General features: G+C 38.4%; 1 protein-coding gene across 1 annotated transcript; it reads left to right on the top strand.

The window, feature by feature from the left end:
- Positions 1 to 6,177: 6,177 nt before the first annotated feature.
- Positions 6,178 to 14,141, top strand: chrna4b (cholinergic receptor, nicotinic, alpha 4b). Its single transcript, XM_063013530.1, has 6 exons — positions 6,178 to 6,241; positions 8,095 to 8,246; positions 10,982 to 11,026; positions 11,166 to 11,275; positions 12,383 to 13,736; positions 14,016 to 14,141. Exons 1-6 carry the CDS (start codon positions 6,178 to 6,180, stop codon positions 14,139 to 14,141), a joined length of 1,851 nt encoding a protein of 616 aa, XP_062869600.1.
- The last annotated feature ends 3,430 nt before the right edge of the window (positions 14,142 to 17,571 follow it).

The following is a 17,571-nucleotide window of genomic DNA, read 5'->3' as shown; positions in this document are numbered from 1 at the left end:
CCTCACAGACCAGACATCATCAGGTTAAGCCCTGTCTTTTTCTTTCAGCCATCCTGCTGTCTGTCTTCTTCCATTTTTTAGCCTTTCTTTCTTTGCCTTCACTGATAAACGTCCTTTTAGGGTCACTGCACTGTTATTGGATGCTGTTACATGAGAGTCTTGGTATTTGCTGACTTCCGTCTGTATGGATATTGGAGTCGCCAACCCTTTTGAGTCACCAGAGGTCATCAGGGAAACCCAGTCCGTGTTATGTGATATTTAACGTGGACTCTGTCGCAGTTATTCAGCAGTTTTAAGGATGCTGTAAAGCATCATTGATCTGGTCACGGTCGCTGGAAAAATTGCACAAAGATTTTGAATAAAGACCTGCTTCTCTGTGTCAGAACTGAAGTTTGTCTTGTAAGATCAATAAAATGACCAAAAATAATGTGAACCATGGCAATGACAAAATAACCTGGCCAAACTTAAAAAGAAAAAGAAGAAAATAGTTCTTGTTTTATTTTAAAAATTGCTCCTCTATGTTGTGCAAAATTATTTGAAATGTTTTCAAAAAGACTTGGTGTTTCTGGTTTTAACAGGAAAAATGAATGTCAAAAGATTGCAGTTTCTAGTCAAATTAATTAAAATCCCTGGGGGTCAAATATTTAAGAATAATTCTTTATTTATAATTATGGAAAAAATATTACAGGTGAACTCACATAAATAAAATTATATTTTTAAACCGGGTAACTTTCAAGAGAAACTGTCACCTGATTTATTATTATTAATTTTATTATTAAATACAGTTGTGTTGTCTTGGTTGGTAGTCACATACAGCATTATTTTAAAATCATGTTTTGTAATCATATAGACCATTAATGGTACAAAACAGTATCACTTATCATCCTTAATTTATTTCCTGCTGCAATTATTACTGGTGTGTTTTCACATTTGCTTGCAGCATGATCACTTGTGTATTTCCATATGTGCCTTTGGAGTCTTATCCATTCAATTCATTAATATCACAGCAGGTGATGATGCGGGAAGTCTGACAGTAGTCTGAGAGGAAAGACAGTGTGAATGTGTTGGTGTGAAAGCAACAAAAACATAATTAAGAAACAGATGAAAGCACAGAGTAAGATTGGATTGGATATTATTATTACTTAAGGTGACTTTGAGAATTATAATAATAAATTTTATTATGTAAGGGTATGCAAAAGTTTGAAGAGATTAAAGTTGTTTGCATTCGAATGGTAAAAACTCTGAATTCCTCTAAACAGCAAAAAAAATGACTGAAGATCCTAGTTTTTACCAAGAACTTAACCACTAACCTTTAACTCACCTTTAACTCACCTTTCTTTGTTTTTACTCATGTTGCTTTCTTACAGGACAGGAACATAACATGAAAATGTAAAGAGTAAGATGCTGAATAAGATAAATGCTAAAAAGAATGACGTGGAGTAAACTGTTTACAGTCTTTTTGTCTTTATTAAATTCCCCCTTAAAAGCTTTCAAATTCTCAGAGTCATGGTCCAAAGTGAAATTGTTAAATTATTTATATTAATATCAGAAGTAATGTGGTGACATTTAAAAAACTTTTCTATTTTAGTAACAGCTGTACATATAGATGAACCTGCAGGGTGAACAAATGTTTCATATTTCATGATCTGTTCATCTCTCTCTCTCTCTCTCTCTCTCTCTCTCTCATTTTTATGTGCATATTTTGACACACAGGTCACACAAAAGCAAAATTTGTTGAAATAATTAAGACTGCCATAAAATGTCTCCTACAATGTGTATAAAATTTTTTACAATACATAATATTTTATTACATTGCATTTTCCTGATTACATAATTTTTATGAACTGTTTGCATTATAGAAATTTTAATCTCCCAAAAGATGCAGAAAATAGACTGGCAACTCTAAATTCCCTCTAAAATGAGTGAATGCTCACAGCCAGACAGAGTTTATACCCGCTCTGTACTCAGCCATGCTCTGAACAATATGATATATGAAAGCATTATACGTCAGGTGTGCTTGTGTGGGTTTTTGTTCTAATGTGATCTCTTGTAAGATTTGACAGATGCACAATGGGAGAAGCAGGCTTTAACAGTCAATATGAAAGCACCTTGCTGGGGTCAGAGGTCATGCTGAGCAGATGTCCTGCCACTGTTGATGCTTGTCATTTGATGTGTTAGGCAAACACCTGCGGAACGAACTCAGCAGGCTCTCAGCAGGCATTTAGAGCCATAGTATGCAAACACACTTCATAGCAGGTCCTCCACATGTCAGCCTCACTGCACCAGATCTTCATTTAAACAAACAGAGGAAGAAGAAGTAAATACAATCTTTACTCAGGAAAAATATTAATGTATATATTATTTTTTATAAAAATTTTACATTTTATGGCCAAAGGAATGTGAACATCTGTCCACAAGCTTGTTGAACATCTCATTTCAAAACCATTGGCAGTGAAAAGTTTGGCATCCACACGTTTTTACAAACACATTTTACAAACTCATATATAAATATATAGGCTTTAAACTTCAATGCAGATTTATGCTAGTAGGACACCTATAGAAAATAGTTGTTTCACCAGCATCTTATAAAATGTGATGGCACCCAAATGACATCCTTCTGATTGAATAACACAGCTATAAATCTTATAATCTGAACTAAATGAAACCGGCCAAGTGACAAAGAGTTGATTAACCAGTATGTCTGTCTATTAATCCTCTTGCCTGTTCATTCTCAGCTGTATCGCATATTAATGCTGGATCTTTATTAATATTGATCAAAGCTGATGTGGGAACACCTTTCATTACGCTAAATGATATTCACTGACCAGCATGTCAATTTTAATCAGGCTGATATTGATCTTGGACATCAGGTTTGGCAGGAAAGCAAAAGACACAGCTTGCTGCTGGCCGGTCATTTCTTACTGAAGCATAATGAAAGACAGGATATTAAGATTCAAGGTTGAAATCATTTGGTTGGAGGACAGCGGCACTCTCTGACCATTTAGCCCTGAAATCAAATACACTACAGTATTTTAAATTGCTAACCAGTCTCGGAGGTGAATTTTGATTATATTCTTTAGTAGTTTGGTCAAATTGTTAAAATGGTGCAAGCCATTTTTTTTTTTTTTAACACAGACCTTGCTAACAACCAGACTGTCATTATTATTATTATTATCTTTTGTATGTATTCTATTTATGCATTTTTACATTTTTCTCCCAGTCTAGTCATATCAAATTACCCACTTAAATCTTTTCTCCATTGCTGCAGACCGCTTCCTTGAATGAGCAGGGCCGTACCAAAGACACTTGACAGTTGCCATACGCTTCTTTTCACCATTCGCATATGAGATTCACATACTGCTCTACATTATTTACCATTTTTGTGCAGGCACCTTCAACCAGTCAGCAGAGGCCACAATTGCAGTAAAAGGAAATCCCTTTAACCTTCCCTCCTGATAGACACAGACAATTGTGTCTGTGTAGAGACCCGGCTGGTGGACAGCACAGCTGAAAAAGGTTCAAACTTATGCCTAACATTCCAGTGCCTTTAAGCTGTTTTTGATTCGTGGGGATCATATGGATAATGTTTTTCCAGGACATCTTGTCTCTCATTTGTGTTTTCAGACTTCTTAAGGGTTTGTTCATTATTTCTCTGATTTTATTAATCCATTTGTTCCTGGCCATCCTCTTCCTCCTTTACCTTCAACTCCTTCAAGCATATTGCTTTTTATTCCAATAAAAGTTCTTCTTATAATCTTCTTTTTTCTCACTATAATGTGTCTAAAGTAACAGAACTTCAGGTTACCTGGGTATCAGGTGAGAGGTTAGATCAGATTTTTTCTATCCCACTTTTTACTGTCCAGCTTTCACATCCATAAAGAAACACAGAGAAGTTTGACAGTTCTGATTTGTTTGGAGAAAAAAACATTACTTTTTTTTATACCTTTATACTTTTTCTTCCAAGTGCCAGTCTGTGTCATATTTCCTCACTGCTGGATCCTTTGCTGTAAATAATTCATCCAAGCAGGCAAAAGCTGTCCATCACTCCAACATCTCCATCAAGGGTAAAGTTAGTGTTCTTTCCTGCTGTCATGACTTTTGTCCTCTTCATATTGAGTTGAAGCTCCAGCTTTTTTTTACTTAGTTCTTAACCTAAAGCATCATCATTTCTTCCTGTTTGTCAGTATTCATTTAAGTGTTGGGTCATAAGGGGTGCCAGGTGTGCAAAAAACCCTTTTTATTCACATGATTAATATGTAAAACTTAATTTATATTTATATAACCATCACATTTTGTACATACATTTTAATATACTGAAAATCCCTCACTCCCAGCAATTATATTGCTACCTCTTTGTTTATGCTTTTAAATACATACTTTTTGTATATATAACTACAAAATCAAAAGACACAAAGTACACTGTCTGACCAAAAGTATTTGGACACCTGACCATGAGCTTGTTGAACATCCCAGTATTAAAATAAAATGACCTCTGTGTGATTTTTCAGCTATAACAGCAGCTACTCTTTAGAGAGGGCTTCTCACAGGATTTTGAAATGACTGTGAGAATTTGTGCCCATTTAGTCAAAAGGGCATTTGTCTGGCTGGTCACTTATGTTGGTCAAAAAGCCTTAGTTGATTTTCCAGTTTATTCCATGGCAGTTCAGGGCTGAGGTCAAGGTTTTGTGCAGGCCAATTGAGTCTCTTTAAACCCAGCATGTCTTCATGTCTTTATAGAACTTGTTTTGTGCACGGTGGCGCAGCCTTACTTAAGTTTATGCTGCAACATTAGAAGCGTAGAATTTGCTTAATATAATTGATTTATTACATCTGTTTGCAACTGTTGTAGCTGAAATGCTTGTGTCTCAATACTTTTGTCCATGTAGTGTCTGTGTGTGAGGTTAAAGTGGACACTTGAAAGTATAATAAATAATAAAATCAGTAAATGAGTCAATGAATACCTAATACATCTTTTTTATTTCAACTTAGTAAACAAACAATATACATTGTGTAATTTAATAATTACATAGCTAAGAATGCTCTAGATTTTATGTTGCATAGGAGAGCAATTCATGTGTATGTTGTTTATTGTCTTTGCTAATCTGCAGTGTGTGTCGAGACAGCTAGTTAATCAATTTTCTGGATCTGATCATGGCAGGTGTTAAAAGAGCTGGCAGAGGCACAGGGAAAAAAAATCCCTGTCTAGTTTACCAAAAATCTAGTTTACTTAGCTAATCTCACATTTACAGCTGAAGTTCAAAGATAAAGCTTTCAAAAGTAAATACAGAAGTGCTTGATTGGTCTATAAAATGTTAACATAATTATTAAAACTTATTATGTTATTTGCATATTAGAGCATTAAGCTGTAACAAAACCATTTGCTGAATTGTAAATTTGCAGATTATCTTTTTCAGTGTCATTAACAAACGCATCACCTAAAGATCCCAGTCAATCTGCTTTCATTTAATTAGACTTTACAGTATGCACAGTGTGGAAGAGCAGTTTCATGCCAAAGATGGCACTTAGTAATTAGCAGGCAAAGAGCATCCTGTGTCTTTTTTGGCCTCTGATCAAGTCTGCATGCTCAGATCACTTTCCGAGACGTAACAAATGATTCTCTGCAGTGCATTAACAGATCGCTCACTTAGTCAGATTGTTCCAAGGTCGCCTCTATTGGCATCCTATGGATTTAACTCCACATACACACATGATTTAATACATAGATATTGCACTGTTTCATACATGCAAAACTAATTATTAAATGAGTGATATATATGGTTTTAAGAGGATAAAGTTAAGTGCTCGGCACTATTCTTTCCCATCCACTTGGTGTGTTGCTCCCACTACCAGTGCAACACAGTTATTCAGCCAAATATTGCAAGGTTGGAAGGTGGGGGTACAGAGAGAGAGAGAGAAGAGGGGGAAGTGAAGGAGGGGCAAGTGATGAGAAAAAGGTATAGGAAAACCTTCACTACAGCTGTTTCATTGGATACAGACTACTAACTGCATTCAGCAGCTGTCGATATCTGACACTGTCTTTTAAATGCCTTAAGAAAGATTATAAGATAATTAAAAATCGTATTTTATGTGACATTCAAGTTCAGTTAAATGTACAGTAAATATTTTTAGCTTCAATATTTGTTTAGTTTTTAGAGAGGAAAGAGCTGACCATTCGAGATGAGTACAAACAGGAGCCTTCAGCTAATCTTGATCTTGATCTTCTATCTTCAGATCAGCTATGGTAAAGTCTATCTTTACTTTAATGTCTTATCTCTGTTTGTACTTGATTGTTTATTAACTTCAGGTGACAAAGACTACTTGATGCAAAAAATGTCATATCATACTATGAAAGTCTTGCCAACTGTCTTGTGCCAGCATGATACAGACTTTATCTGTGTTATACTGGCACTCATCACAAACTTGTGACTGGATCTGTTCCATCAAATAAATGTAATTTAAATTTAATCAGGGTTGGTTTTTGCCTTTTTAGCCTCTTTGTTGATTGTTTTAATTTGAAGATTTAGTGTAGCCTATCTAGTGAATAACTTTGCCCAGTAGTTTCCCACACCTGCTTTTTGTAAACAGCATACAGTTAAAATATACAGAATATAACTTTTCAATATTTCAAAATTTAATAATAATATAACAGAAGATACAATAAATTATTGTCACTCTTTGTTAAAAAAGGAATAAAATATTATGAAAATTGTTTACCTTTTTGTGGAGATAGATGTTTTTGGATCATTGCCCTACATTGTCCTACTTGGCAGAGGCAGCTAGATTTCCATTTAAAATCTCCTAGTACTTTATGGAGTCCATGATGTTGTGCAACTTACCAAAGTTGAGTCTGGTGGAGCAATAGCCCGAACACACCACCATACAAACAATTGTTTACACCAAACCAACCTTAAATATAAGTTGCCAAAAAGCTTTTTTGTTGTTCAATCTGAGCACTGAATTAAATGTCCATTATCATCTTGTAGTGCCGTGTAACTCCAGCACTTACACTTGTAGATTTTCTCCAACTGTAGAATTTGGATATTTGCTATATCTAAAATTCTTTAATCCTTTGAATCTCTAAGAAAATGTATGTCTTTTTAATCATACTCCTGGGAGTAATATTTACCTGCATTTTCATCCAGACAGATTTGTTACATTTCCAGTGTAAAAGGAGGTCTAACAGTTCATATGGCCATGTGTTGTTTTTAATAGCCTTTAAAATGCTAAATGTATGAAGGTATGTATGTGTATTTTCTGATTTCTCCAATGTTGACAACTTAAAAATGTTACCAGTAGAACAGGCGATTACCAGTAATTCAGGACGTCATGGATAAGCATTTGAAAGTTTGTAAACATTTACATGAACAAAAAAGTAAAATTATTAATTAAATCTTAGATTGCTCTGATATTTTTAGCAAGATTTAACTAATTGACCACATCAATACAACTATTATCCTACCTAAAGTGCAAATGTCAAATAAACACATGGCAAATATCTGGAAGTAAGTATGAATGTATGACATTTTTATTACATATTTATTAACAATTTTTCACGTTCAGGGGCTCAGCCACCTTCATGAGAGGTGAGAGAAAGCCTAAATACACAGAAGAAACCACAATGGACATGGAGGTTCCTCAAAGACAATGGAGCTGAAAATTGAAACCAGGTCCTCAAAGCCCATGTTTCTGTGTGGCTACATGTCATCCCAGAACTAAGTAATCCCACATAAATAAAACTTAATGTGACTAATTCAGAGATTACTATATTAGATAAAATAGGCTATATGTAAAATAAAACATTTCCAGTTCATATTAATAATAAAATCATTTCATACCTAAATTATCTAACTATGATTAATACTCATTCAATATTATTAATTAAACCTTAACATTTTTCCTACTGTCCCAAGTTTTTAGTAACTACGTTTGTACTGACCTGACAGATATGAGCAACGATTCAACAACTCATGTGTGCAAGACAGAAGACTAATCAAAACAGTAGTTGATTGGAAATTATATGCCAGTGGTTTGAGTATTTGAAGAAGCCCTCTTCATAATCATACATCCATCTGTTTTTTTCTTCTCCTTGTTTAGTGTGTACAGCCACACCAGCGCGTGCCCATGCAGAGGAGAGACTACTTCAGGTTTTATTCCAACGCTATAATAAGCTCTCTCGTCCTGTAGAGAACATCTCAGATGTTGTGCTGGTCCATTTCGGCCTCTCCATCGCACAACTCATTGATGTCGTGAGTTTTTCATCTGTATGCTGTTATATAGCTGGAACATAAATCTGTAAAATCTTGCATACTTGTCCTTGTCAAACATTTTATCACAAATATATACAGGTCCTTCTCAAAAAATTAGCATATTGTGATAAAGTTCATTATTTTCCATAATGTAATGATAAAAATTAAACTTTCATATATTTTAGATTCATTGCACACCAACTGAAATATTTCAGGTCTTTTATTGTTTTAATACTGATGATTTTGGCATACAGCTCATGAAAACCCAAAATTCCTATCTCAAAAAATTAGCATATTTCATCCGACCAATAAAAGAAAAGTGTTTTTAATACAAAAAAAGTCAACCTTCAAATAATTATGTTCAGTTATGCACTCAATACTTGGTCGGGAATCCTTTTGCAGAAATGACTGCTTCAATGCGGCGTGGCATGGAGGCAATCAGCCTGTGGCACTGCTGAGGTGTTATGGAGGCCCAGGATGCTTCGATAGCGGCCTTAAGCTCATCCAGAGTGTTGGGTCTTGTGTCTCTCAAATTTCTCTTCACAATATCCCACAGATTGTCTATGGGGTTCAGGTCAGGAGAGTTGGCAGGCCAATTGAGCACAGTAATACCATGGTCAGTAAACCATTCACCAGTGGTTTTGGCACTGTGAGCAGGTGCCAGGTCGTGCTGAAAAATGAAATCTTCATCTCCATAAAGCTTTTCAGCAGATGGAAGCATGAAGTGCTCCAAAATCTCCTGATAGCTAGCTGCATTGACCCTGCCCTTGATAAAACACAGTGGACCAACACCAGCAGCTGACATGGCACCCCAGACCATCACTGACTGTGGGTACTTGACACTGGACTTCAGGCATTTTGGCATTTCCTTCTCCCCAGTCTTCCTCCAGACTCTGGCACCTTGATTTCCGAAAACAGTACTTTGGACCACTGAGCAACAGTCCAGTGCTGCTTCTCTGTAGCCCAGGTCAGGCGCTTCTGCCGCTGTTTCTGGTTCAAAAGTGGCTTGACCTGGGGAATGCGGCACCTGTAGCCCATTTCCTGCACACGCCTGTGCACGGTGGCTCTGGATGTTTCTACTCCAGACTCAGTCCACTGCTTCCGCAGGTCCCCCAAGGTCTGGAATCGGCCCTTCTCCACAATCTTCCTCAGGGTCCGGTCACCTCTTCTCGTTGTGCAGCGTTTTCTGCCACACTTTTTCCTTCCCACAGACTTCCCACTGAGGTGCCTTGATACAGCACTCTGGGAACAGCCTATTCGTTCAGAAATTTCTTTGTGTGTCTTACCCTCTTGCTTGAGGGTGTCAATGATGGCCTTCTGGACAGCAGTCAGGTCGGCAGTCTTACCCATGATTGCAGTTTTGAGTAATGAACCAGGCTGGGAGTTTTTAAAAGCCTCAGGAATCTTTTGCAGGTGTTTAGAGTTAATTCGTTGATTCAGATGATTAGGTTAATAGCTCGTTTAGAGAACCTTTTCATGATATGCTAATTTTTTGAGATAGGAATTTTGGGTTTTCATGAGCTGTATGCCAAAATCATCAGTATTAAAACAATAAAAGACCTGAAATATTTCAGTTGGTGTGCAATGAATCTAAAATATATGAAAGTTTAATTTTTATCATTACATTATGGAAAATAATGAACTTTATCACAATATGCTAATTTTTTGAGAAGGACCTGTATGTACAGAAAATGTTTGCTTTTGTTATTTAATACATGTATATGGTACAAACATCCACTTTAAATGTGACAGTGTCAACTGACATTTTACTTAAATGAACATGAACAGAAATCAGGTGGCGCAGTGGTAAAAACACACGCTAGCACACCGGAGCTGGGATCTCGAATACATTGTATCGAATCTCGGCTCTGCCATCCGTCTGGGCTGAGCAGCCACACGAACAACAACTGGCCTGTTGTTCATATAGGGGTGGGTAGTAGTAAGCCAGATAGGGTCTTCTCGTAGCTGATGCAACTACGACCTCTGCTGGCTGATTGTCCTGGCTGGCTGGCTGGGATCTCATCTCATGGGATAAGCACTCATCTAGTGCAGGTAAAAAAATGCATATGGCTGCTGCCCACTTGTCGGAGGGGGTGTGGGTTAGCTTTGTTCTCCTCAATCACACCAGCGATCAGCATTAATAGAGAGAAAGCATGATGCAATCGGGCAAATTTGACGGGCTAAAAAGTCAGGAGAAAAAGGTGAGAACAGGCATAAACAAAATACAAAAAATTATATGTATACAACGCAAGTTGTCAAGTGTTTGGCTGTCGTTCTATAGAAAGGTATATTTGTGTAAGGGGTACTTAAAAAATCTATATTAATGGAGAAAAGTAAAAAAAGAAGTACTGAAACATATTAGAGCAGGATTCTCGTTAGCATAGATGCTAAATCAGGACGTTTTAACAAGACAACTTAAAAAAAAGATGAAAGAGAAAAATTGGTACATTGATTCCAAACCATTTGGAAATAGAAAGCTTTATGGCAGGTTTTCACATTCCTTTGATCATATAGTGTATTTGCCATTGATCATTGTTTTTAAATTGATATAATTATATAATAAATTGTTCTTACCAAATTTCTTTGACCTTTAAGGCAAAGTATTTCTTTTTTTCAGGAGCAATCTGACTGAAATACATTATATTGTACAGAAATACATGAGGGTTATTATGTATAAACTAATCACATTGCTTTAAAAGCCAGGTTTAGCATTCTGCTTGTATTCCCTGTGACAGGATGAAAAGAATCAAATGATGACCACCAATGTCTGGGTGAAACAGGTATGTTTTGATCAGTTGGAGCATATAATTGAAAATTAATGAGATTTTTAATTGGACTTAGGCTCCCGTTACTTTACTCTTGGTTTCTTGTCATGCCTGCTGATTCAGAACATTGATGAGTGTGTATGTGTCCTGACAGGAATGGAGCGATTACAAGCTGCGCTGGAACCCTGAGGAGTTTGAGAATGTCACCTCCATTCGAATCCCCTCCGAGCTCATCTGGAGGCCCGATATTGTGCTCTATAACAAGTAGGTGCTCTTTATACTAATGTCAAATTTACCATCAGTCCAGCTACTCATGTCAAGTACAAAATATTGCATATAATAACACTGCATATAAATTATGTCATGCTTATGATTTTATCAGTACAGATTCAGCAAAACCTTCTAAAGATTCTACCATTATTTTCATTATTTGGCTTGTAGTGATTGTTACTGACTCAGCACAAAAAATGTATTAAACTAAACAGTCCAGTGGGCGGCATGGTGGCTCGGTGGGTAGCACTGTCGCATCACAGCAAGAAGGTCCTGGGTTCGATCCCCAGGCGGGGCGGTCCGGGTCCTTTCTGTGCGGAGTTTGCATGTTCTCCTCGTGTCTGCGTGGGTTTCCTCCGAGAGCTCCGCTTTCCTCCCACAGTCCAAATACATGCAGTCAGGTTAATTGGAGACACTGAATAGCCCTATAGGAGAATGTGTGTGTATGTGTGTGTATGTGTATGTGTGTCTGCCCTGTGATGGACCGGCGCCCTGTCCACGGTGTTACTGTATGCCTTGCGCCCATTGAAAAGCTGGGATAGGCTCCAGCACCCCCCCCCCCCCCCCCCCCAGTCATTGGCAAAAGTACTTTTTTTAAATACCTACTTGATCTTTCCTGTTCCAAACAGCTTCCAGTTAAAACAATTATGCAAACTGTCATACATACAACTTACTGGGCAGATCTGTTGCATCCTTTCCATACCTAGAAGCTCACAGATGCCCATGACTGACTGATCACTTCCTCTCTGACATACAAGGAGACAGAAACACCATTATCTCTAACAAAAGCAGAGAGATGTATGCCATATCTGGATTTATGCAACTGTACGTGGTTGTGACTCAATGATTGGACCACAAACTTCAAGTTTGTTTCTCATGAATTTGAGTTTTAATAAAAGCTGCTGGAACAAAGGTGACACTGTCCAGAGTGAAGACATCACCATGGGATTAGAGAACAAGAGGCTCTAAGCTCATGACAATGTAACGTTTGATTGGACAGGGCCACCTATGGTATCTATTGGTAATTCCTATTGGTAATTCTAATGCATGGCTTTGTGCAGCTGTAGAACTGTGTGTTGTTTATGCATTTCTTTATTGCAGTGCTGATGGAGATTTTGCTGTGACACATTTGACCAAAGCCCAGGTTTTCCATGATGGCAGGGTCAAATGGAAGCCTCCTGCTATATACAAGAGCTCCTGCAGTATTGATGTCACATTTTTCCCTTTTGATCAGCAAAACTGTAAGATGAAGTTTGGCTCCTGGACGTATGACCGAGCCAAGATTGACTTGGTAAGCATGGACAGTGACGTTGACCAAATGGATTACTGGGAGAGCGGTGAGTGGGTCATTATCAATGCTGTCGGAAAATACAACATTAAGAAGTACGAGTGCTGCACCGAAATCTACCCGGACATCACCTTCTACTTCATCATCCGCAGACTCCCTTTGTTCTACACCATCAACTTGATCATCCCTTGCTTGCTAATCTCATGCCTGACAGTTCTCGTCTTCTACCTGCCCTCAGAGTGTGCAGAGAAGATTACACTGTGCATTTCTGTTCTTCTTTCACTTACAGTCTTCCTCCTGCTGATTACCGAGATCATCCCTTCAACCTCGCTGGTGATTCCCCTTATTGGCGAGTATCTGCTCTTCACCATGATTTTTGTCACCTTGTCTATTATAATCACTGTGTTTGTGCTGAATGTGCACCACCGGTCATCCCGGACCCATCGTATGCCACACTGGGTGCGCCAGCTTTTCCTCCACGTGGTGCCTCGCTACCTTTTCATGAAGCGTCCACCAGCATCTGGCAAAAGAAACTGCAGCAAGCTGATTGAAATGATACACAGGCCAGTGGGACTGCAACCTACTGACCATACCCTAACCTTGACCATACCCCCAGATCCAGGCACAGTCTCTGTCACCCCAGTGAGTACAATACAAAGAGAAGCATCTTCCAAAGCTCCCCTTTTCTGTAGTTCTCCCAGCAGCCAGTACTCCATCCTGCAAGAGGAACCCACCCTTATGAACCTTGCTCCTAGAATCAAATGCACACAAATTCCCACTTCTTTGGCCTCAAGTCCTTCCATATCTCCTGATACACCCCTGAACACTCTGTTTCACACATTATCTCTGGACAATGTCTGTGAATTACAGTGCAACAGTGCTGAGAGCGTATTCATGGATGCTATGGAGGCCGTCCATGGGACAGAGGCTCTTTGGCACTGTCAGAAGGACAGTGGGGCATGCAGACATTCCCACTTCAGTACAGAAAGAGGTGGACGTGTCTTTACAAGACAAAGACTTATAGGTTCTCAGAACTTAAGCCCAAGATGCCTCAAAGAGTCCAAGATTAGGCAGACAGAATTTCAACTGTCACCATCACTTCTAAAGGCTCTTGAAGGTGTCCAATACATTGCAGATCATCTCAAGGCTGAAGACTTGGACTTTTCAGTAAGTTTTTAAACTGTAAAAGCAGGTTATTGCATGAATGAAAAGTACTATATTCTCTTATCATATGGGAACTTACATTCACTAGACATTTCATTTGCATGCCAGATCAGCTCACTAGGTGATGGACAGATACTGACGTCATTTTTTAACTTGACAGCGAATAAAAAGTGACCTTTTCAGAGTGAAACTGGTCATCCATAAAAATGACTAGAATTAATAAAATTTACAGGACAATTCAGTCAGGATATGTAAAATTAATCAGATGTTCTCTTTTTCCAGGTAAGAGAAGACTGGAAATATGTTGCCATGGTGATTGATAGAATATTTCTATGGATGTTTGTGCTGGTGTGCATTTTGGGTACCGCTGGACTGTTTCTGCCTCCCTGGATGGCTGGAATGATCTAGAAATCACCAAAAAAAATGAACAACAGAGAGACACTGTCAGGGCTTTTTTTTAAGTATTTTGATTTTTTATGAAGTAAACATTTATACACAGATGTGTTGAAGGGTTTTGTTGATATAATCAGTTCATGGGTAGTGATTTCTTCACAGGTTGATATACCGGTCTATTCTTTTACCACACATAGCAAATTAAAAAGACTGCACACTGTGTATGCAGTCATATTACTATTTGTAGACTGAGTGAAAGTTATTTTCATTCAGTTATTACACAAATACACAGATGATGCATAACATTATGACCACCTTCCTAATATTGTGTTGGTCCCCCTTTTGCTGCCAAAACAGCCCTGCAACTGCGATGCCCTGTGTATTCTGACACCTTTCTATCAGAACCAGCGTTAACTTCTTCAGCAATTTGAGCTCCATCGTCTGTTGGATTGGACCACATGGGCCACCCTTCGCCCTCCACGTGCATCAGTGAGCCTTGACCGCCCATGACCCTGTCACCGGTTTACCACTCTTCCTTCCTTGGATCACCGGGAACACCCCACAGGAGCTGCAGTTCTGGAGATGCTCTGACCCAGTCGTCTAACCATCACAATTTGGCCCTTGTCAAACTTGCTCAAATCCTTACGCTTGTTAATTTTTCCTGCCTCTAACACATCAACTTTGAGGATAAAATGTAATGAAGAGATAATCAGTGTTATTCACTTCACCTGTCAGTGGTCATAATGTTATGCCTGATCGGTGAATGCAGTAGTCATAATTGATTTGTTCTGCTGACTGCTGGATTATGTTTATTCCTCTAATTCTGAAAACAACTATTTAAAAGGGACGGCGCATCACTGTTGAGCAGATGAAGTCTTGTGTTAATTTCCAAAAATGTTTAGACTTACAAACTACAATCAATTTGTAAATTAATTTAGATAAATAAAGGTTCAAGATGAATAATAAATCATTCTTTTTTGCATTTTTAAATACTCAACTTTTTTTGGAAATTGGGTTTGTAAATACAGAACTTATGTAACAATGCTAAATTGGAATATGAATTAAACTTAAGGAAAAGTATTAGTGTGATTCGTGTGATTTAATACCAAATACTCTATATTAAAGTGTTCATGTGTTTAACAGCTTGTATTGATATTAGGGCTCAGTGGGTAGCACTGTCACCTCACAGTAAGGTCTTGTGTTCGATTTCACGGTGGAGTAATCAAGGCCAGGTCCTTTCTGTGTGGAATTTGCATGTTCTCCCCATGTCTGGATGATTTTCCTCCTGGAGCTCTGGTGTCCTCCCAGATTCCAAAGACATAAAATAGGTGAATTGGAGAAATAAAATTGCCTGTGATGGTGTTCGAACTTGAAACTTGAATCGTGTAACCTGTAGCTACCAGTTCTGTCATAAGTGTAAAACATGACTTTAAAATTCTAATAAATAAATAAATAATGTATTGTTAGTATTTGAAAGAATGCAAGATGTATGTATGGGCTCTGCCAAAAGGTTTTAATATCACTGGTGTATAGATTTAGGTCTCATCTACAGTATTTGTCATATTTGCAGGGAGGTTGCCATCATATAATTTTATTTATTCATTCATTGTCTCTTTTATCAGCGCTTTATCTTATTCAGGGTCGCGGGGGTCTGATTCACTGGGCGAAAGGCAGAAAACACCCAGGCAAATACACACATTCACACACACTCATACCTGTGGGGACTTTGGACAAAATCAGACCATGGGAAGAACATGCAAACTCCACACAGAAAGGACCCAGAACGCGCCACCTGGTAATGGAGCCCCGGACCCTCTTGCTGTAAGGCGACAATGCTACCCACCGAGCCACCATGCCCCCCTATATAATTTGAATCCATTTATTTTTCAGTGGGTGTAGCGCTGTTTTTGGAATATCTCTGCATAAACAAATCTCAATTAATAGTGCTCACCCTTCCTGGTGGTGAAAAATGAGTTGGCAAAAGGTCATTACAGCTGTCAATGGGTAAAGTTAAATTAATGTTCCAATACAGATAGGATGCTGCATCTAAATTCACACTGACAGAATGAAGGGTTGAAGAGATGAGCTTTTCTCCTCACGCCACAAATCAGCTAAGCTGCAGCTGTACGACCAGTCGAGAGGAAAAAAATGTAGGTTTTGTGTTTCAGGCAAAGCGTCTCATTTTCAGTCAGGTACAAGTCTGCTCTCAAACTTAGCATGAATGTGACCTTTAAAATAGTCCAGTGAGGGTGAACACTTGGGTTTCTTTCATATTACCTGTTTTCATTTCTCTACCTCTGTTATTACAATAAAACAATTTCCCCACAGCTGGAAATAAGGTCGTGTCTGGGGGCAAAACTGAGTCACGTATAGATTGACGTCCAAAACAAAAGGCATGCTGGTCTAAATCTGCCTGATTTTGAAATTTAAATAGAGTTAGGTGATGTTGTATTAATATTCTGAGTGTTTCATTATTGTCAGTGATTTTATAATGTCATTGTAGAGCACTGTAGCATGTAACTGATTAAACCAGTGGTTCTAAAGGCAATGTCATAGGCACACTACACACCAGGGCTAAAAAGGTATCCAGTTGCTTAGCACTGTGGTCTTGGTTCTTGGTACATCCTGATATACATGATTTACACTTTGTTGTGCATTCAACTAGCTGTTTTTAATGCTTGCAACCCTTAGCAGTGCAGTTTCTGTTATTAAAGTAAGATATTGCACACATGATGTGGTAACCCAAATTTTAAAGTTGTGTATGCTTTATTCAGTGGCACGGTGGCTCAGTGGGTAGCACTGCTGCCTCACAGCAAGAAGGTCCCCAGGCGGGGCGGTCCGGGTCCTTTTTGTGCGGAGTTTGCATGTTCTCCCCGTGTCTGTGTGGGTTTCCTCCGGGAGCTCCGGTTTTCTCACACAGTCCAAAAACATGCAGTCAAGTTAATTGGAGACACTGAATTGCCCTGTAGATGAATGGGTGTGTGTATGCGTGTATGTGTATGTGTGTGTGTCTGCCCTGGGATGGACTGGCGCCCCATCCAGGGTGTTACTGTGTGCCTTGCGCCCATTGAAAAGCTGGGATAGGCTCCAGCACCCCCCTGCAACCCCAATTGGATAAGCGGTTTAGACAGTGAGTAAGTGTATGTTTTATTCAGTATTCCTCCTGAGACAGGTTTCTTTTACCCACGGCATAATGCGTGACTTTTTAATTTGCTCACATGACTCCTACAGCAGGATATTGAACCAAAGCACACATCCAAAATATTAAAAGAATGGATAAAATGTGGGAAAATGAACCCGTTTTAAACTGTCCTGAGAGTTAAGAGTTTGTTTTACCTTTGCTCTTAAAACTGCTTATTAATTAGACTGCTGAATTCAATTTTAGTTCTGTCTAGATCTGCACACATTTCTGGAGCATGTATCTCTAAATAAAAAAAAGTAGTTT

This window comes from Trichomycterus rosablanca, chromosome 17 (genome assembly GCF_030014385.1).
Source record: "Trichomycterus rosablanca isolate fTriRos1 chromosome 17, fTriRos1.hap1, whole genome shotgun sequence".
Taxonomy (NCBI): Eukaryota; Metazoa; Chordata; class Actinopteri; order Siluriformes; family Trichomycteridae; genus Trichomycterus; species Trichomycterus rosablanca.
The sequence above is the reverse complement of the archived record's forward strand: the minus strand, read 5'-3'. Positions and strand labels throughout refer to the sequence as shown.